Genomic DNA, 21252 nt, shown 5'->3' with positions numbered 1-21252 from the left:
AGAGCTGACGTGACTGGATGTGAAGAGTGAGAAAAAGAAAAGAATCAAGCATAACTTAGGTTTTGGGCTTGAGCAACTCTATGAGTAGTTATTAAATTTATGATATGAGGAAGACTGAGAAAAATCACATATAAAAATATTCTGAATTTGCTTACTTCCACCTACCTCTATGGCCACCACCATTATTCAAGCTATTCATCACCTCCTGCCTGGAGTCCTGCAACAGCCTACTTATTAATCTTCTCTTATTCACTCTTGTCACCACCCAATAGAGGACATACAGAGACATGAAAAAAACTAATCATGCCACTCCTACACTTTAACTTTTTCAAAGGCTACCCACTGCTATCAAGATAAAATTCAAAATCCTTGAAATACCCCTCAAAGCTCCACGTTATCTCGCTGCTGTCTAGTTCTCCTGTCTAACATTGTGTAATTACTCACATTTCCATCACTAGATTCCAACATCTTCTGAGTTCTTCACATGCATCGTACTTCCTCTTAGCTCTGAGATTTGGAGTATGTTATTCCATCTGCCTGGATGGTCCTTCCATCTCTCTTTACTTATTACTTATTTACTTATTACTCTTTATTATACTTACCTCCTCATTCTTCAAGACTCAATTTAAATAGCATTTCCTTACTTCCTAGGGAGGCGTTGGCAGATTTTAAATACAATCACAGAACTCCCTGTTTTCTCTTACAGTACAAATGGCAATTGTAATTTAAAGACCTGTGTGATTAGCTATCACTGTAAAATCCGTGAGCAGAGGGACCAAATCTCTTTTACTCATTGCTCTATCTCTAGCGCCTGGCACATGGCCTAGGCGGATGAGTTTAATCTTCACAACAGCCATGCAAAGAAGGCGTTGTTTCTCTTTTAAAGACGAGGAACTGAAGCTTAGAGAGATTAAATGACTCACTCAAGGACACACAGCTTGAAAGTAGAAGAGCTAGATCTGAGCCCAATCTAGACAGTTACACAGTCCACACTCTTCACTCCTCTTCCATGAGAAGGTAGGCCTTTAGGGGGAGCACAGTGGAGTTCCTATAGCAAGCTACCCACCTCCTTAACTATGTTTTTATGGAAACCTCTTTTCTTCGTGATCCGTCATTAAAGGAGAAAGTGTTGTGGTTGTTTGCCAGAATTAGTCATTTTGAGGAGCGAATGCTTAGCATCACCTTCCCCTGACCTCTCCCAACGGGTCAGAAACTCAGCTCCTATTTGGTCCTTATCTAATTGGGTCTTTTAACACTTTAACCCCGGTGTCCACTCTACACTTCCTGACACTTCCTCCTTGACTTTTTTCACGTTATACTCTGTTGTTGTTTTCCTTACCTTTCAAATGGAACCTTTATAGACTTTTTCTTTTTTTCTTTCTTTTTTTTTCTTTTGCGGTACGTGGGCCTCTCACTGTTGTGGCCTCTCCCGTTGCGGAGCACAGGCTCTGGACACACAGGCTCAGCGGCCATGGCTCACGGGCCCAGCCGCACCGCAGCATGTGGGATCTTCCCGGACCGGGGCACAAACCCGTGTACCCTGCATCGGCAGGCGGACTCCCAACCACTGCGCCACCAGGGGAGCCCTAGACTTTTTCTTTGCCTTCTTCTCCATGGCCCTCCTCTTACTGTTGCTGTTTCCCTCTCCTCCCACATTCTCCCTCTGAGTGGTCTTATTCACTGCCATAGTTTCAATGACTCGCAAGGTGATGACGACCCTCAAAAGATATCCCATCTAGACAACTCTTTTAGGCTCCAAATCCATGTAATCAAGAGACTGATAGGAAGCTCTTTCTGTACTTCAAACTCAGCCTGTCTAAAACCAAACGCATTCTCCTATCTTCCCTATTTCAGTAGATGGCACCACTATCAACCCACACATCTTAGTCAAAAACGGGAGGTTTACTCCACTCCAAGTCCTTTACATTCTACCTTATTAATGTCTCTCAAATCCTCTCCTTCTCTCCAACCTCATAGTCACTGCCTTAGTTCAGATCCTTATCATCTCTTATTTGGATTTCTGCAAGTGATCCTGACTGGTATCTCTACATTCGGTGTTGCCTCCCTCTAAACCATTATCTATATAATGTTGCAAAAGTGATTTAAAATACATATCTGATCATTCTATTCCCTTGCTAACAAATCTTCAGTGGCTACCCATAGTTTTTAGGATACATTTCAAACTCCTTGGTCAGCATATGTTAAGTCTTCATGATCATTCCCGACCAAGCTTACCTTTCCCCACTTCTCTCTTGCCTCTTCTTTTTCATGTTTATTTCTGGTACCAAAATCTGTATTCGCTACAATTGCTGTACAACAAGTTACCCAAATTTCTTAGCAGCTTAAAATGAAAGAAATTTACTATCTCACATAGTTTCTGAGAATCACGAATCCAGAAACAGCTTAGCTAAGTGGTTGTGACTCAGGGTCTCTCAAGATACTGACCAGAGCTGCAGTCATCTGAAGACTTGAATGGGCTGGAGTGTCTACTTTCAAGGTCGCTCATATGGCTGTTGACCAAAGGGTTCACTTCTTCAACATCTGGGCCTCCTGAGTCCCTCATGCTCTGGCAGTTGGCTTCCCCCAAAACAAGTTACCCAGGAAAGAGGGTGAGAAACCAAGATGAAAGTCTCACTGTCTATTATAACCTAATATCCAGATGGAATCTTCAGTGTCTTTTATAACCTAATCACCGAGGTGACGTGCCATCACTTTTGCTATATTCTGTGTATCACACGAACCAACCCTAGTACAGTGTGAGAGGAGACTCCACAAGGGTATAGATACCAGGAGGCAGGGATCATTGGGGGCTATGTTGGAGGCTAATTACAATAAATAATAATGATTACAATGTCACCATCATTTTATATATAATTATTATGACTAGATATCTGTATTTTCTTTATATCAGTCATTAAGTATTCTCATATTTCTTCTTTACTAATTCTGTTCTACACACATTCCAAGGAGTTTAATTTAAATGTAAGTGATTTCTTACCTCAAATACTATGCTTCTGCCTGACTTTAAACAATTGTGAAAAACAATGTTATGGTGAAATATTGAGGTCATAAAATACCCAGGAACTTATATTTCTTACATAATTTTTCTCAACCAGAGTAAGCATTGGAAATTTGCAAATATAAATAACAAATGATCTTTCTTTCCTCTGCCAAAACTCAGTGTTAATGGCTTTATTCTGATTTGCCTGTAAAGACAAAGCCAACTATAATGTCCAAGGTTTCCTCTTTGTGGAAGGACATTGTTTTCCCCATTCTCTGATATTGCCACAGTCAATCATCTACGTGTATATGCATTCATCGACACATATATGCACACAGTCACCCATAGCACACATAAACCTCACGTGTGAATTAGATATGAACTCAGTGGTGCTGCAGAAGAAATGAATTATGTCTTCTCTTTGCCTAGCTGCAGGGAGTGGTTGCCATGGAAATGAGGCACAAGGTAGACCTTTCAGAAAATGCTAATGTTAATGTGTCTGCGTTGGAGGAGTTCATGTATGAGTCAGAAATAAAGAGAACTTTAATAAAACAATGCCAATATCCTAGGAACAAAAGCTGTCCTCTTATATCAGAGAAATCCAATTTACCATCTCTTTTGCCCTGACCTTGTCTGAATGGAACATCACTCTTCCTGGAACTCTGCAATCAGAGCACAGGTAGCTAGTTTTTTAAAATTAATGTCAGATTTCATCTTTAATTACCATATGCATAGACTTAATTTCTGCTTCATTAAATACTGCATAGGGTCAGGACTAATTTCCACAGTTCTCTTCCTCCATAGATTATCTGTTATTTCCAAAGTGTTTTTTTGCTTCGGATGCATTCTACTAGGATCTCCCGACCCTAATTAATAATAACTTGGTTTCCTTAAAGCCATAGTTGCTTGGAAAATTCACTAAAGCAATTCCTACCTTTTTTTGACAGTCTTTTTTGGTCATAATGTATTCTACACATATCAAAGAAGTGTGTGCTAATTATAGAAAAAAATTTAAAGGTATAAAATATCTTTAAAAAATTGAAAATTATCCATGAGCTCATCAGGTAGATATAAACATTTTTTTGGTATATATACTTCTCTTCATTACTTTTACATATACCATTTAGAATAAGACTTGTGTTCATACTTTCATAAAATTTTCACTTTTTTCTGCAAAATAACTTACAGAATCATAGAATATTAGAGTTGGAAATAACTCTCCTATCATATCATACAATGAGCTGTCTCCATACCATCTTTTCTCACTTATGTAAATTTTTTTCTCACATTTAATTAAGTAGATAGTTGATTAGTTAAGTAAAATGACTTATTGGTTACTTAGTGACAAGTTGATTGTCTGATAATCCTGTCCTAAATGAAAAAAACATGATTGATTATTCTTGCCTTTTATTGACAGCTCACCCCAGTGTAGCTCACACTTTTGAGCCAAATAAACTTGTACTTGATAAAATGAAGGTACTTCACGTTATAAATATTTGCTATAGAATGGCCTGTTAACCTCATTCTTGTTTCAGAGTCTCTTTAAATATTAAGCAACTGAAATGTGAATTTACTTAACAAATTTTGATTGCCTAAGTTATAGACTCCTTTTTAGTCTCTGATTGCGGCCGTATATTGGTGGAGTCTTGCTGTTGAAGACCTGATTATCAGCAGAACTGATCTGTTAGTAAGTAGTTAATAACTATGAGACTCAACTGTACAGTAGTAATTACTTTCAGTCAAATAAGTTTTGTGTGTAAAGACAGAAATATAGTCATCTGGCACCCTCAGGGGCAAAACTACCAACATAGCATTGCAGTTAGTGTTTCCATATAGGAATTGTTTTGGATGTTGTTTAAAAGTACAAAAGTCATGCATTATTTGTTCTCTAGGGCAGTTGCCCTCCAATCTTATTAAGAATGTTTAAGAATTACCTGGAGAAATTAGGAATATGGGATGAACAGATCCAAATTACTATATATACAATAGATAAGCGACAAGGATTTATATATTTATATAACACAGAGAATTGTATTCAATATCTTGTAATAACCTCTAACAAAAAATAATCTGAAAAAATATATAGATATACGAAACCGAATCACTTTGCTATACACCTGAAACTAATGCAATATTGTAAATCAACTATACTTCAATAAGAAAAAAAAAGATTACCTGGAGATATTGTTTAAAATAAAGATTCCTGGGTTCTATCACCAGCAATTCTGGTTTAGTTAAGTTTGAGATAAGACTTGGGGGTGTGCAAATTCTCACAGAAGCAGTACATTGACATATCACTATGTAGAACACTGCTCTAGGGACTTGAAATTATGGAACTTCCTAAACTAATTTACTAACTAGAAATATTTGGGTGTGGGGTGGTGTGGGGCAAAAGGTAAAGGGTAAAGATAGCTAGTCCAATGGGGGGGGATGGAAATCTGTTGAACTACTAATGTCTGCTTTCATCACCGCAGCCTAGTCAAGAAAACAACAGGCTTTTATAAAAAGTCAATTGACTGTCACAAATGCTTGAGGACCTAAAATTACCCAGCTGGTAGCCAAGCCAACTTCATACTTTGTCTTTTCTTTATAAATCCAAGAGTACAGCACTGAAAAAATAAAATCCTCTTATTCTAGGTATGAACGATAGGCTGAGAGGAGTGGGTTAGTCCGTGCTTTTTAAAAAATGAGAAATGGAGTGGGGTGGGTGGGAGGGAAGAGTGGTGAAGGCCTCTTAGGCAAATGGTAGAAATGAGAATCAAGGTTGTTACTTTCCCTCCAACTGGGCTTGGGGACATAACCAGTCAGGGTCTCAGGAGGAAACAAGTGATAGACTGGTAATTTGAGAAGAGATTAAAAAGGGCTATTTACAAAGGTTTAGATAGGATGTAGCGAAACCACAGGAGCTAGTGCAATACTCCAGGGAGAGTGCCGTCAGGAGGCCCACCAGGAGGCTCCAAGTCTGCGTGGGCAATGGGAGGGAACAGCTGTGGAGAACTGTAGGGAGAGAGTGATTAATACGATCTGTGACCTACTGTGGTCACATCGGTCCTAGGCCACAGTATGAGCCCTCAGCAGATCTCTGGGAGGGAGGAGTCTTGGGGAGAAAATCATTGTCCTTCTTCCTTCCCATCTCCTGTGGGAGCCTCCTGTTGCAGAATTCACCCTGGGGCCAAAGGCGTGGGAGCCTTCTATAGAGTCTATACAGACCAGTCTTTCTGGACATGGAGGTAGAGAAGGGTGGAAAGTGGATGGGGTTGGAGAGCAGAGGTTGGAGGCAAATAAGAGATATCCTGCCCAAGAGGAGAACCTTAATTTTGAATCTAACCCTCATACTTATGAAAACTCAGCAATTCACAATTCTGAGACTCAGCCTTTTAAATAAAATGATTACATAATGAAAAGTTAGATAATAAAGTATTTTGAAAGAAGAGTCTAACACATCACCCAGAGGATGATGAGACATTTGTGTAAAACTATATATATAAATTACATATATAAATATCTACATTATACATTTATTATATATTTATGTTATATATAACGGATGTACAGAGTTCTGTATAAATGTGTATCAATATATATGTATATTATATAAAATATAGTGTACATATGGATAGAGTTTCTGTATATATAAATAGTGGATATTTAGTCTATATTGATAAAGTTCAAGATCTTAGTTGGCTAAAATTCTCTAAAGAAACCCAGAGAAAAATACACAACACCCAAGTGGTTAGTTTTATGTATTTTCACAGGTGAATACACTAGAGTAATCAGCACCCAGGTAAAATAGAACATTACAAGCACCCCAGCCTGGTAGATCATATAACACCTAATTAATTTTTGTTAAATGAATATACGTACTAGCATTTATTTGCCTATTCTCCTTTGGCTGACTTTGAGAATGTTCTCTAGGTTTTTACTGTAACAAAATTGCTACAGTAAACATTCTTGTGCATGTCTCCTTGTGTACAAGGTTTCTCTAAGGTGGAATTTCTGGATCATAAGGCAGGGGCACTGTAAAATTTACTAGATATCACCAAATTGAACCCTGAAAGGGTTTACCAGCAGTGTATGAGCGTTCCCGTGTATTTGCACCCTCCGCATTTCTTACTGTCTTCAGGCTTCTGTACTCTCACAGATCTGATGGGTGTGAGCTGATATCTCATTGTGGTCTAAGTCTACATTTCCCTGATTATTCATGAAGTAATCTCTTTATGTTTATTCTCTCTTTAGGTTTTCTTTCTGGTGAAATTTCCTTCCATACCCTTTGCTCCATTTGAACTATTTGTCTTTTTCTTACTGATTTATAAGCATTCTTTATTAATGAGAAGAATAATCCTTTGTAGGCTAAATACATTGCAATTATCTTTTATATTTTGTAGACTTTTCACTTTATGTTTTTTAATAGAAGTTTTACATTTGAAATAGTCAAATTTATCAATACTCTCTTAAAATAGTTGGGGATGTTATCTTTAAGAATCCTTTCATATTGGTTATAAATATTTTCTCCATCGTTTTCTTCTGTTTTGCCTTTGCTATGTCTCCAGTTCATCTAAAGTTGGCTTTTTTTGATACATGGTGGTATGAAATAGGGATTTGGTTTCTCCACATGAATGACTTTTTTTTTTTTTTTTTTGCGGTACGCGGGCCTCTCACCGCTGCGGCCCCTCCCGCTGCGGAGCACACGCTCCGGACGCAAAGGCCCAGCGGTCATGGCTCACGGGCCCAGCCGCTCCGCGGCACGTGGGATCCTCCCGGACCGGGGCACGAACCCGTGTCCCCTGCATCGGCAGGCGGGCCCTCAACCACTGCGCCACAGGAAAGCCCTTCCTAAATTTCTGTGCCCTCAACTTTTAGGATTTTCTTTTGTAATTAGCATGTGACTAAACCTTGTTTTGTAAAAACAATGTGAACATTTTTGTCTTCTATCCCATGAATGTATTCAGTATCTATTTTGATAACTGCCATTTGGATTTATATTTTCCATTTTATTTTATTTTGTGCTTTTTATATACTCTGCTTTTTTTTTTTTTTTTTTTTTTTTTGCGGTACGCGGGCCTCTTACTGTTGTGGCCTCTCCCCTTGCGGAGCACAGGCTCCGAACGCGCAGGCTCAGTGGCCATGGCTCACGGGCCCAGCCGCTCCGCAGCATGTGGGATCTTCCCGGACCGGGGCACGAACCCGTGTCCCCTGCATCGGCAGGCGGGCCCTCAACCACTGCGCCACAGGAAAGCCCCTATACTCTGCTTTTTATGTTTCTTTCTTCTCTTCTGCTCTGCCTGTTAACTGATTGAGTTTTATCTAATCTCCTTTATTCTTCTATTGGAAGGAGGTTTTCTATTATATGGCTACCATTGAAAGTATAACATGGATATTTATCTATTGAAAGTCAGAATTAAATAAAATCCCAGTGTTTCAGCTCTGCCTTGTTATATATTGTTATATACACTTGTGAAAACATCACCAAAGTCAGGATAATGAACATACCCCTCACCCTTTAAGGTTTCTTTGTGCCTTTTATAATTTTTCTCCTTCTGCACCCCACTCTTTCCTCGTTCATAGGCAACCAGTGATCTGCTTTCTGTCACTATGGATTAGTTTGCAGTTTTCCAGAATTTCATATAAGTGAACACATACTCTTTTTACTCAGTGTAATTATTGAATATATTAATAGTTCTCTTCCTTTTATTGCTGAGTAATATTCTGTCAAATGGATATACCACAGTTTGCTTATCCACTCACCTGTTGATGTGCATTTGTGTTGTTTTAAGTTTGGGGCAATTCCGTTCTTATAAAGTCCTTCTCCACTCCAAGATTATAAAAACAAATAGCCAAAATTTTTTCTATTATTATTATAGTTTTATATTTTTGCCTTTAAATCTTAATCTATCTTGATTTTATTTGGTGATACAATATGCTAATTAAGCAAGGTTAAATTAAGTTTTTTTCTGAGGAGTAAGTCAATTATGCCAATATTATTGACTAGTATATTCTTGGAACTAATTTGATTCATGACCTTTTTTATATATTAAATTCTTGTAAATATTTGAATCTTTTGTAGCTCCATATTTTATAGCACTGAACTTTTGTTTAAACTCTTGGCTAAATATTATTGTTGTAAAGCACAGGTTAATACCTGGCAATTTATACTCTTCATACTTCCTGTTAAACCTTTCTGGATTACTCCCAAGCTTTTTTTCATCCATCCAGTTAAGTTTCAGAACAGTCTTATTGATTTATCAAAGATAAATCCCTTTAGAATTTTGGTTAGAATTTGTGATATTGTGATTTATAAAAAGAAATAGATGATATTTGGTCTTTGTCCTTGTTTCTGGCACAAAGATCCTACAACCCTTAGAGTTTCCTAAGTGATGAGAGGGGCAAAGGTATGTTTTGTTATGTTAATGAGGTGACTTTTGGACAGCATCTAAGGTTAAAGGCTGGCTGCCAGGAGAACTAATCACGTGATTAGAGGGTTGGAAATTTTAGCCTCACCCCTGACCTCCCGAAAGGGGAGACAGACTGGAGGTTGAATTAGTTGCCAATGGCCAGTGATTTAATCAATCACTGCCTATGTAATGAAGCCTCCATAAAAACCCAAAAGAGAGGGTTCAGAGAGCTTCCAGGCTGGTGAACACATGGAAGTGCTGGGACAGTGGCGAGCCTGGAGAAGGCATGAAAGCTCCGTGCCCTTTCCCCATACCTTGCCTTATGCATCTCTTCTGTCTGGCTGTTCTTGAGTTATATCCTTTTATAACAAACTGATAATCTAGTGAGTACATGAGTTTCCTGAATGCTGTTAGCCTCTCTAGTGAATTAATTAAACCCAAGGAGGGGACCATGGGAACATCTGATCCGTAGCCAGTAATTCAGAAGTACAGGTAACAACCTGGACTTGCAGCTGGAAGCTGGAGTCCTGGGACAGGGGTTGTGGGAACCTCCAGTCTATAGCTAGTAGGTCAGAAGTGCTGGTAACAACCTGGGCTTGTGACTGGTGTCTGAAATGGAGTGGGAGCAGTCTTGTAGCACTGAACCCTTAACCTGTAGAATCTGACATTGTCTCCAGGTAGGAGGTGTCAGAATTGAGTTATATTGTAGGACATCCAGTCGGCATCCAAAGAATTGTTGGTGATGTGGGAAACACTCCCTTCCTACTTCCACACATTGAAACTGGGTACAGAACACAAAAGAGAATTACATTAAACTTATGGATTCCACCTATAAAGAGTGGAAATCTTTATAGAATTGAGTATTTATTCCAATGATTATAGTTTGTCTTTTCGTTTATTAAGATTTTTTAAAATGTTCTATAGTACTGTCTATAGTGGTTTCCAAGTGTCGCCAGCTTCTTGTATTACCATTCTCTTTTAGTTTGTGGGTTGTTGTTCTAGGCTAACTTGTTTAGTGCCTGTGCAATCTTTCCTAATATATCCTGATACTGATTATTTTTTTCAGTGGTTTGTAAACCATAATATAGGACAATGATCAAATCTTATGTTGAGTGTTAGATATTCCCTACATAAACTGATACCAATTGATGTTAAATTGATCTTTCTTTTCCTTACTTTTTGGAGTGGTTGTTTATCTTCAGTTTGTTAGGTCAAATATTATTTAAATTTGAATGTATTAATAAGTTACGTACGTGGGCTTCTCATTGCAGTGGCTTCTCTTGTTGCGAACATGGGCTCTAGGTGCGCAGGCTTGAGCAGTTGCAGCATGTGGGCTCAGTAGTTGTGGCACGTGGGCCCTAGAGCATGCAAGCTTCAGTAGTTGTGGCATGCAGGCTCAGTAGTTGTGGCGTATAGGCTTAGTGACTCCGTGGCATGTGGGATCTTCCTGAACCAGGGATCAAACCCGTTTCCCCTGAATTTTCAGGCAGATTCTTAACCACTGTGCCACCAGGGAAATCCTGAAAAGGCCTTTCTTATTTACATTTTCAAACTGTTTATTGCTTGTATGTACAAAAGCCATTGATTTTATCATCTTTGTTTTGAATCCTTTTCTGAAGTTTATCAGTTTATTCAAATAAATGAAGACAGACAATAAGCATGTAAACAAAATAAATATAATTTCAAGTCATGCCATGTGCTATGAAGAAAATTAGAACAAGATGAAGAGATGAATAGTGGGAGAGTGAAGCCATTTCCCATAATGGTTAGGAAAGACCTCTCTGAAAAGATGACATTGGAACAGAACCCAGATAAAGCTTAGATCATAAGGATAGAAATTTCCACATAGAGAAAAGCTCTGAAGCAGGCAAAAGCTTGATGTATTCAGAGGTAGTAAGAAGGTCAGTGTGAGTGGAGCACAACTACCAGATGTATCCAGATGGGTCCAATCAGGAAGGAGAAACCACACAGTAATTTGAACAGGGCAAGTTTAATATAGTGAATTATTAAGTATAACAGAGGATTGGGGTATTGGGGTAATGAGAGACCAGCTAGTAAGAAGTAAAGAGAATTCTAAAGCATATAGAAATAGCAGATATAATGGAGCAGTCACCAACTTTGAAGCTCAGACACAACACCCAAGGAAGAAGCCCTCCAGGACTGAGATCCAGACCTTGTTGGAGAGGACAGAGTCACACCTCACTGAATGGCAGAGAAGTCAGCGTGGTGCTGTATCAGGGGAACATGCTGGAAATCTGCCCTCTGGAACTTGTCAGAAATCCACTCTCTAGGGTGCTAGGGAAAGCTGTTCATGGGTGGGGGTGGGGGGCTCTTAGTAGAGGCACTTTGCTACAGAACTTCCTGAAACGGGATGTGCCAGGGGAGCTGTTGACCACTGGGTGCTGCTAGCCACTGATCACGGAGGAGCTGGGCACAGGAAGAGCTGTGAGTGTGGCAGGAGCCCAGTGCTAGAAAAGTCACCCAGGCTGCAGACCCTGCACACTGGGGAAGCCGTGTGCACTGCAGGAGCTCAGCACTGGACACACACAGACGCGACGGGAGCCTGGTACTGGAGAAGCTGCACACAGTGGAGGGATGTGCCAAGCAAATCCATCAGAACTAGGAAGCAAAATTCTTTCCTCTTGCAATACCTCTTCCATTCCCTCTACTGACAATGCTTAACATCATGCCAGCTGTCAACAGAAAAATACTTAAAGGACTCGAATCCATTTTCACAGAGCAAGCAGAAAAGATGAACTTGGAGTTAAGAGGGAAAAAATAAATAACTGGCATACCAATGCAAGCATGATAATGAGGTTAGAGTGATAGACACAGCCAGATCATGCAGGCCATGTTGGCCACTGTAAGCAGCTTGCATTTTATTTTAAGATCTTTATGTAAAAATCTATTGGAGGGGTTTGAGCAGAGGAGTGGAGAAACAAGAGAAGAAGCAATAAGACTAGGAAGAAGTAATTGCAGTAAAGCCTAATGGGACATGTTGGGGTCTGTGGAGCTAAGTGGTTGGAAGGAGAATCTATGGGACTTCCTGATGGATTAAAAGTTGCCATGCTGTTGATGTCCAAAGCGTATTCTAGCTCCCTGTAAGAGGGATAAACTCTAACATTCCATACATAGAAACTGATATGAAGAAACGCTTTCTACAACCAGTTGACTGCCCACTTGGTTAAATAATTAGTATCGTAGCAACTTATGTGGTTGAATTGTAACTTATACTTAATTTGCTACTTCCATTAAAATATTCAAGAATATTAGACTACAAGATAGCATCAATGGTCACAACCATCATGTACATAGACAGTCACCCCTCCACATGCCAGACAATGCTAATGAGAGTAGAGAGGAGAAAGGGCATCACGTGCTTTGGTAGGGGAGTAGAAGGGCTATGAAAATGATTCACAGGGCACCAGACCTCGTCGGGGTTTGTATATCTGAACTTTTTACTACACGCACAGTAAGAGATATATTTTACTCATGACTCGCGGCAAGTATGTAAAGTGAAACAGAAGTATCACCAACCATACAAATCCTTACTCCATTTGTTGCATTTTGATAATTTTTATTCTAGTTAACATTTTAATAATAGTCATATCCTTTTGAATTCATTTCCTGAACCAGTAATGAGTCATAACCTCCAATTCAAAAAATATGTGCCTAGTAAATTAAGGAGAACCTTTCCTTCTCACTCTCAGTGGCTACATTTTTCTTTCTTTTTTTTTTTTTTCTGAAGCTCTTCATGTGTGGGTGGCACCATTTGTTAGTTGATAGCAGGGTATAAAAGTTTTTCTTTTGCATCATTTAATTCAGGAAGAAATTATGCTGGGGGTTAATTTCAGATTTTAGATTTAAGATTCCATCTTTGGATTCCAGAAGTTCTAAGTTTATAATTTGTCATGTATTGTCTGTCATTCTCACCAGACCATACGTTCCTCAAGGTGAGGAAGTTGAACTTAACTTACCTTCATATCTCCTAAGATACCTGAGATGCTGAGCAATTGCTTAAAACTAATTTGTAGTGCAATTAAGTTGAACATTAAATAATGAATATATCGTGTGTTTAAACTGAATAATAGAATTCCAGAATTCTGAGATTTTTTTAAAAATTAGTTTTGCTGTCTTATATGGATATGACTTTAGAATTTTCAAAATGATTTCATTTTCCTCAGAGTATAACTTCTGTTTGTTTAGTACTTTGCAGTTTGCTTGGCTCCTTTACATAATATTATCAAACTGCAATTAAAATATCCCAGTGAAGTACACAAATATTATGCCCATTTCTATCAAGGTACAAGTCAACCTGATAGCTTAGCGTAAAAGAAACAACACGATCTGAACCTCATCTGTTTTTATAGACTCTCATCAGTGCCCACCACCCAAATTACTCACCAACTATACCAACTGCATGATTCTCCCCCACCGACTTAAAACTCATGATTTTTTAAAAACTCCGTGCCTTCGTAGGCATTGTTCCCTCTGACTGAAATGCTGATCCACTCTCCTGACCCATCCTCAACTTTGCCTGTATAATTGCTACGTATCCTTCAAAACTCTCTCAAATGTCTCTACTTCTAGGTAGTATCTAGCAAAAGCAAAATGAGTGAGACCAGTTAGGAGGACAGTAGAGTAAACCAGACAAGAGATAAGTGAATGAATAAATGACCAAATGAGAAGAGCAGAGCTATAAGCTACATTGTGCCTCCCCTTGGAATGTATGACCGCCAGGATAATCACGTTCTTTCTGCCATTGGGAACAGGGTCTCTCTCGTGATTCCTCCATGCCAAAGGTCCCGCTATGCCACCTACTTTGACGTTGCTGTTCTTCGCTGCCTACTCCAGCCCCATTGGTCTGAGGAGGGCACTCAGTGGTCTCTGATGTACTATCTACAAAGGCTGAGACACATGTTGGAAGAGAAGCCACAAAAGCCCACAGAGCCGGATATTCCTCTCCTGCCCAGACCCAGAAGTAGCTCCATGGTGGCGGCAGCTCCCTCACTAGTGAACACACACAAAACCCAAGTAAGAGAAACATGGTCCATTATCATTTGAACCAACAACTTCAGCCATAACAGATTCTTTGTTTCTTCTGTGCATCCAGTGCTGACTGTTGGATTGGTGGGTTACTCTGATGCTATTTTCCATCTTTTACTGCTAGACCCTTTTGCCGTTCTTTAGCATTTAATTGACCATTCAAAGAGGTGCTATCTAAATGCCTCTTACACACAGTTATCTGGAGTAAGCCTCTGTTGATCCAGCATGATGGAAAATGGATCCTCTGGTTAATCAAAGTGCTAGTCAATTGAGAGTTTTCACGTATAAGTGTCAATTGATGATATTATAAAATGCATGACACTAGCACTTTACTGAACGTGATTTAACCTCTTTTTGCATAGCTCACATTTTCCAGTGCCTCAGTGTCGTCATTAGCAATTTCATTTTTTGATATATAGTCTAGCTCTTTATTATAGGTGTTTGGAGGAGTAAACTGAATGTGTACTGATGACATCCCCCTGAAAATCACTTTTTGATAAATGAAAGTCCTAATACCAGCTTGAACGCTTGTTCTTTTCATCCTTTTCGTCAATACCACATATTGAATATGTAGAGAAAAGTACGATTCACTGTGTGTTCCAGTTGTCTGGGCTTACTGAAATGTGATTTGGCTGCGTCTAAAAGACGTCTGCGTATTCTGAAAATAAACAGGAGCAATATCAGAATGAAAAGGAAATATGCTCTGTTTTAGTAATAGATGATTCTGCCCAAAGTGAATATCTCCTCTGGTGAATCATTAAATGTAAAAATACTTTTTTTTTTTTTAATAGAAAGAGGAAAGGAGATACCTGTCCCCTCCTTATTTTCTTAGCTTTCCTAAATCTGGAACTTCGTAGTCTCACTGTTGAAACTCCAAACAGAAGTTACAATTAACATGAAATATATCTCTAAGTCCTTGATCATTAATCTACCTTTATTGTCTATTAAGGATCTCACCATGAAGTGTAATGAAGAGGAAAAATCTCTCAGCTCTGAGGCTTTTTCCAGAGTTTCATTGACCAACCTACGTAGGTCTGCAGTCCCGGATCTTTCTTCAGACCTTGGCATGAACATTTTTAAGAAGGTGAGTAGAACCATTTATGTTCTTTGCATTTTGGTAATAAAAAAAAAAATACACAGTGGGGCATGAGATGCTTCTGATCATGCTGCAAAGTTGGGTGGGATGGGGAAGGACTTCAGAACAGAGGTCCACTCCCAATTATAGCACTGGCTGGCAGCATGACCTTGGGCAGCATGACCTTGGGCAAGTCCCTCCTTGTGCATGAGTACTTCCCATTCTACATGTCATGTGGGGTTGTTACAGAATTCAATCCTGATGATGTGTGTAAAGTGCTTTTAGTAGTGTGGTTATGGACATGGTTGTAGTAGCAGTAATGGTAACTTACATTTGTATGGCTCATTCTCATTTTACCTAGCACTTTATATAAATAATTCTCATTTAATCCAATGAGATTTTTTTTTTCCTAAGGTCTGTTTTGTTGTTTTCTTTTTAATTTATTTATTATTTATTTATTTATTTTTGGCTGTGTTGGGTCTTTGTTGCTGCGCGCGGGCTTTCTCTAGTTGTGGTGAGCGGGGGCTACTCTTCGTGGCGGTGCGCAGGCTTCTCGTTGTGGTGGCTTCTCTTGTTGTGGAGCATGGGCTCTAGGCGCACGGGCTTCAGTAGTTGTGGCACACAGGCTCAGTAGTTGTGGCTTACGGGCTCTAGAGTGCAGGCTCAGTAGTTGAGGCACACGGGCTTAGTTGCTCCGCAGCATGTGGGATCTTCTCAGACCAGGGCTCGAACCCGTGTCCCCTGCATTGGCAGGCGGATTCTTAACCACTGTACCACTAGGGAAGTCCTCCAATGAGATTTTTATTCTCCACAATTTACACCTAAGAAACTGGGTCTTACTGCAGTTCTTAAAGTGTTGGGATCATCATGGAACATTTATTCTTGAAATCATCTCTGTTTTAAAGGCAACGGACAAACCAAGTTTTGTTGATGAAGTAGTAAATCCTTATAACTGACCCCTAGGTTTATGACCATCACTTCTCTTTGTGAATGACAGTGTAGGTTTCCATTCAATAAACATTTATTGAACATCCATAAGAAGCTAGAACCATAAAGGTGGGAAATTAAAGGTGGAGTCTTTGTGCAAATAAACTGACTTGGGAGTCAGTTGACTGGGGTTCAAATTCCAGCCCTACCACTTTCTACCCATGCGATACTGGCAAAATGATATTGGTTTCTTCATCTATAAATGGGTACATAATATACTTATCTCAAAAGGTTATGAGGATTGAGATAATGCATGTAAAGTCTTCATTGGTGCAGTGGTTGGGAGTCCGCCTGCTGATGCAGGGGACACGGGTTCGTGCCCTGGTCCGGGAAGATCCTGGTCCAGGAAGATCCCACATGCCATGGAGCAGCTGGGCCCGTGAGCCATGGCCACTGAGCCTGCGCGTCCGGAGCCTGTGCTCCACAATGGGAGAGGCCACAACAGTGAGAGGCCCGCATACTGCAAAAAAAAAAAAAAAAAAATTTTATGTAGTTTTTGAAAGGTTGAGTCCAAACTCAAATCTAGGTCTTCTAACTAAGTAATTCATGCTCTTACGAATCCACACTTCACCTCTCTATTTTATAAGTGAATGGAGCTAATCAAATAGAAAATAATACATGTAGAATAATATATGTGTGACGGCTTATTTTTCTCTTTTGCAAAATGACTGGTTTATGTCAATGAATAACACAGAATTAACAACCTATCTGTGAACTCAGAGTGTTGCCCCACAAGCAGTGCTCTGCCTTCATTGATGATGTAGTAATAAGCAATGGCTGTAGTTTTTCTAAAAATGTCAATCAGTGGGGGCAAAAGAGGTTTTCCATACTGGCTGCACATGAGAATCTGCAGAACTTAAAAAAATTCAAGTGCCCAGGCCTGACCCCACACCTATTAAGTCACAATTGCCGAAGGTTAGGCCCAGACGTCGATATATTTTAAAAGATTTCCAAGCAATTCTAAACTCTTAGTTATACTGGACCTTGAACTTATTTGACTGGTAGGAGTAATAGAGTTGCCTCTCCTTATGGGCAGAGGCACACATATGAAGTTGTTTGGTTGAAACAATGTATCTCAGTCTGGAGAAATGGAACAGAAAAAGACTGGCTGATCCAAGTGATGACTCAGGGATCCTATACTCTAATGCAGGGCTTCTCAAGTTTTACCAAGCATCAGAATCACCTACAGGGCTTATTAAAACACATTGCTGGTTTCCCCTTTTTGGTTTCTGATCCAGTATGTCTGGGGTTGAACCTGAAAATTTGCATTTCTGACAGTTTCCCAGGCACTGGTGCTGCTGGTCTAGGAGCTACCCTTTGAGAAGCACTCCTCAAACCCAACCCAGCAAAAGAAAAAAAAACCCAGGAAATATATCTTTTCCTTAGTTTCTTTCACTCTTTTGACACATTGTAGAAATTTCTTCCATCTCTATTGGATGACATTCAGTGACTTTCCAGGTCTCCTTTTCCTGTATTTTACCCCAGGTCATGGAGCCCTTTGGGAAGCAAACTGTAACCTTGCCTTTGCCCTGTGCCTGACCCTTCATCTCTCATTTCTGTAGTTCAAGAGCCGCAAAGAAGACAGAGAGAGAAAAGGTTCCATCCCATTCCACCACGCGGGGAAGAGGCGGCCTCGGAGAATGGGAGTGCCATTCCTGCTGCACGAGGACCACCTGGATGTGTCCCCCACCTGCAGCGCATTCTCCTTCGGAAGTTTCTCCGGGCTTGGAGAAGACAGGCGAGGCATGGAAAAAGGAGGCTGGCAAACCACCATTTTAGGTGACCACAAAGACCTTCCAAAGTAGGGCAGAGCTTCAGTGACCTGTTTAGAAATCTGGATCTAGGGCTCCCAGGGAAATGTGGATCTTTCTTGAACAGTTTAGTCAAGGAATTTGGTCCCAAATACAGGTTCCCCAGGACCAAAATAATGCTGTGTCTTCATAGCCAAAGAAATGCAGATAATTGAATTATGCAGCAATCCTGTTTAATTAGACAGGTTGTAGCCCTATTTCTTAGATCATTCTATAGTTCAGTGATTTTATTTTATTGAAGTATAGTTGGTATACAATATTGTGTTTCTTCTGTACAGCAAAGTGACTCAGGTATATATATATATTCTTTTTCATATTCTTTTCCATTACGATTTGTCACAGGATATTGACTATAGTTTCCTGTGCTGTACAGTAGGATGTTGTTTATCCATCCTATATATAATAGTTTGCCTCTGCTCATCCCCAATTCCCATTCCTTCTCTCCCCTCCCCCACCCCCTCCACCTTGGCAACCGCAAGTTCTCTATATTAGATCATTCTTGATGTGGACACATGGCCTTAGAGGGTTCTGTGCATTAACTTTCATTGTGAATCCAAAGACAGACTTCCCTTTAACTCAGATATTATAAAAGGAAGACGTAACGAAAAGAAAAAGGAGCTTTTTTTAAATCTTTCTGGATGTCATATTAAGAAGCCCAGCTTAAAAGCAAGAGCTGACAGCTAGCGGGGGCCGAACAGATGGTTTCTGACATTTGGCTTAGATTGGGGCTGACCTTATCACAGGCAGCGTCATCAATCATCTCGACCCTGAACGTTCCCAAGGCAGGCTAGTCGGCTGTGCCTCACATACTGCCTAATATCCCCTCACTATCACTTCTGTCCTTTGGACAGACAGAATCTTGGCAGAGAATCTTTCAGATTTTCAAACCCTCTTGTGGTGCTCTTGTCCATCTCAGGGAAATTTACCCGGCGGGGCAGCTCGGACGCGGCCACTGAGATGGAGAGCCTGAGCGGCAGGCACTCCCACTCTCATCACACGCTGGTGAGCGACCTGCCGGACCACTCCAACAGCCATGGGGAAAACACCGTCAAGGAAGGTGGGTTGGAGACGGCCGCTGCAGGTGGGCGTCCAGGTTCCGTTTCCTGTTTTTATTCCATGTTCCATTTTCATTGTAATCTGGCTCCGTGTGCTTTTTGAAAAATTGCATTCGTGTATTATGTTGCTTGATAATTTACTTGTGAGCCATTCTTAAAATTTCCTCAGTAGCAAGAGCTATTGGATAGCACACTATGAACACCATGCCTCTCAGGGAAAGCAAGGGCAAGCCATTCATGGTTGTTTTCAAAAGAGCATAGAACCTACAGGACTTGGAGAAACTTGAGGGCATCTGTGATGTCCCTCTGAAGGGCTTGTCCACTTTCTGTGGGAGGAAAATCCCTGCCTTCCAAGGCCACCTATTCCCTTTCCAGACAGCCGCTATTTTGTGCTTTATGTGGAGCAAATGTGTGTCTCTGGATGGGATCCAAGATGGGGGTTTCTTATTCTGTGCTCTTAACCTATGAGCATAAATTTAGTCCCTCTTTTCCCTGGGCTGTACTTCAAGTATTTGATGACATCTATTAGTTACCACCACAAATTTATGTTCCATTATTCTTAAGCAAAGGTGAAAAAGAATATTTCTTGTTTGCTGTTACCTAAATATACTAGATAAAACCAAATATGTTAACAGCTATTTACTTGTGGGGAATACTTCAACCAAACTAGTTTAACTATACCAATAGGGTCTGTCATCTAACAGTGAGTAAAATGCACCTGTTAGACAAAAAAATTCTAGCCTGGGTCTCAAGGAAGCCAGTTAAGAATTCACATTTTCTATAGCCTTCATTGTTTATCAGATATTACATGACTTAACATCATGGGAGTTGAGAATAGCTTTGAGACTATTAGTCAAATATCTGCTAATGCTGTGATCGTGGTCATGATTTAAATAGTAGTATAACTGTCTAACATGATGTCGTAGGTTAATATGGGGAAAACTAAGACATTGCTTTCCTTTTTTAGTGCGATCCCAGATCTCCACTATCACAGTTGCAACCTTCAATACCACGTTGGCGTCATTTAACGTAGGCTATGCAGACTTTTTCAGTGAGCATATGAGGAAGCTCTGCAACCAGGTGCCTATACCTGAGATGCCACATGAACCCCTGGCATGTGCAAACCTGCCTCGAAGCCTCACAGACTCCTGCATAAACTACAGCTACTTGGAAGACACAGAACATATTGATGGGATCAATAACTTTGTCCACAAGAATGGCATGCTTGATCTTTCTGTAAGGAGCAAGAATTTTTCTTACTGAAGCTTGAAAGATATTGAATCTTTGGCCCAGTTTTGACAATGTTGAATAAAATGTGCATATAAATTCTTAGAAATGTTGAGCCTTTAAATGAAAAATCTACCCTTTAAAAAAATATTTATTTATTTGGTTGTGCTGGGTCTTAGTTGTGGCAGACAGGCTCCTTAGTTGCGGCTCGCCAGCTCCTTAGTTGAGGCACATGGCCTCCTTAGTTTTGGCATACACGTGGGATCTAGTTCCCTGACTAGTATCGAACACCGGCCCCCTGCATTGGGAGTGTGGAGTCTTAACCACTGTGCCACAAGGGAAGTCCCTGAAAAAGCTACCCTTTTTAAAAAAATTTCACAAGTGTATCATTCATCTTAGATGCACCTTTTCTTTTCTTTTTTTCTTAAGCATTACATTAGATTTGATCTGACCTCAGAATAATTTTATAATCTAAAAACATTAGTGAATCCTGAATACACGTAGTAAATGTGTGTGTGCGTGCGTGTGCGCGCGTGCACACACGCCAAGTCCTTCTTTCCTAGAATGGGAATAAAAAATTCTCAGTTTGTTTCCTTTTGTTATGTAAGCAGCATGACTATAAACCACCCATATAGCAGGAGAAAATGAATAGAAGTCC

At 40.0% G+C, this 21252-nt stretch overlaps 1 protein-coding gene across 3 annotated transcripts in view; it reads left to right on the top strand.

The window, feature by feature from the left end:
- Window positions 1–21252, top strand: part of UNC80 (unc-80 homolog, NALCN channel complex subunit) — a 241703-nt gene that overhangs the window by 23547 nt on the left and 196904 nt on the right. For all 3 annotated transcript variants that reach the window (XM_032637295.1, XM_032637297.1, XM_032637294.1), the window contains exons 8-12: window positions 14166–14427; window positions 15389–15523; window positions 18064–18280; window positions 19229–19369; window positions 20335–20603. In XM_032637295.1, coding sequence (XP_032493186.1) covers window positions 14166–14427; window positions 15389–15523; window positions 18064–18280; window positions 19229–19369; window positions 20335–20603 — 1024 coding nt within the window. The remainder of the gene's footprint in view (window positions 1–14165; window positions 14428–15388; window positions 15524–18063; window positions 18281–19228; window positions 19370–20334; window positions 20604–21252) is intronic.

Source organism: Phocoena sinus, chromosome 7 (genome assembly GCF_008692025.1).
Source record: "Phocoena sinus isolate mPhoSin1 chromosome 7, mPhoSin1.pri, whole genome shotgun sequence".
In the NCBI taxonomy this organism is placed as follows: Eukaryota; Metazoa; Chordata; class Mammalia; order Artiodactyla; family Phocoenidae; genus Phocoena; species Phocoena sinus.
Note: the sequence above shows the minus strand (reverse complement) of the source record. Positions and strands in the feature narration are given on the sequence as shown.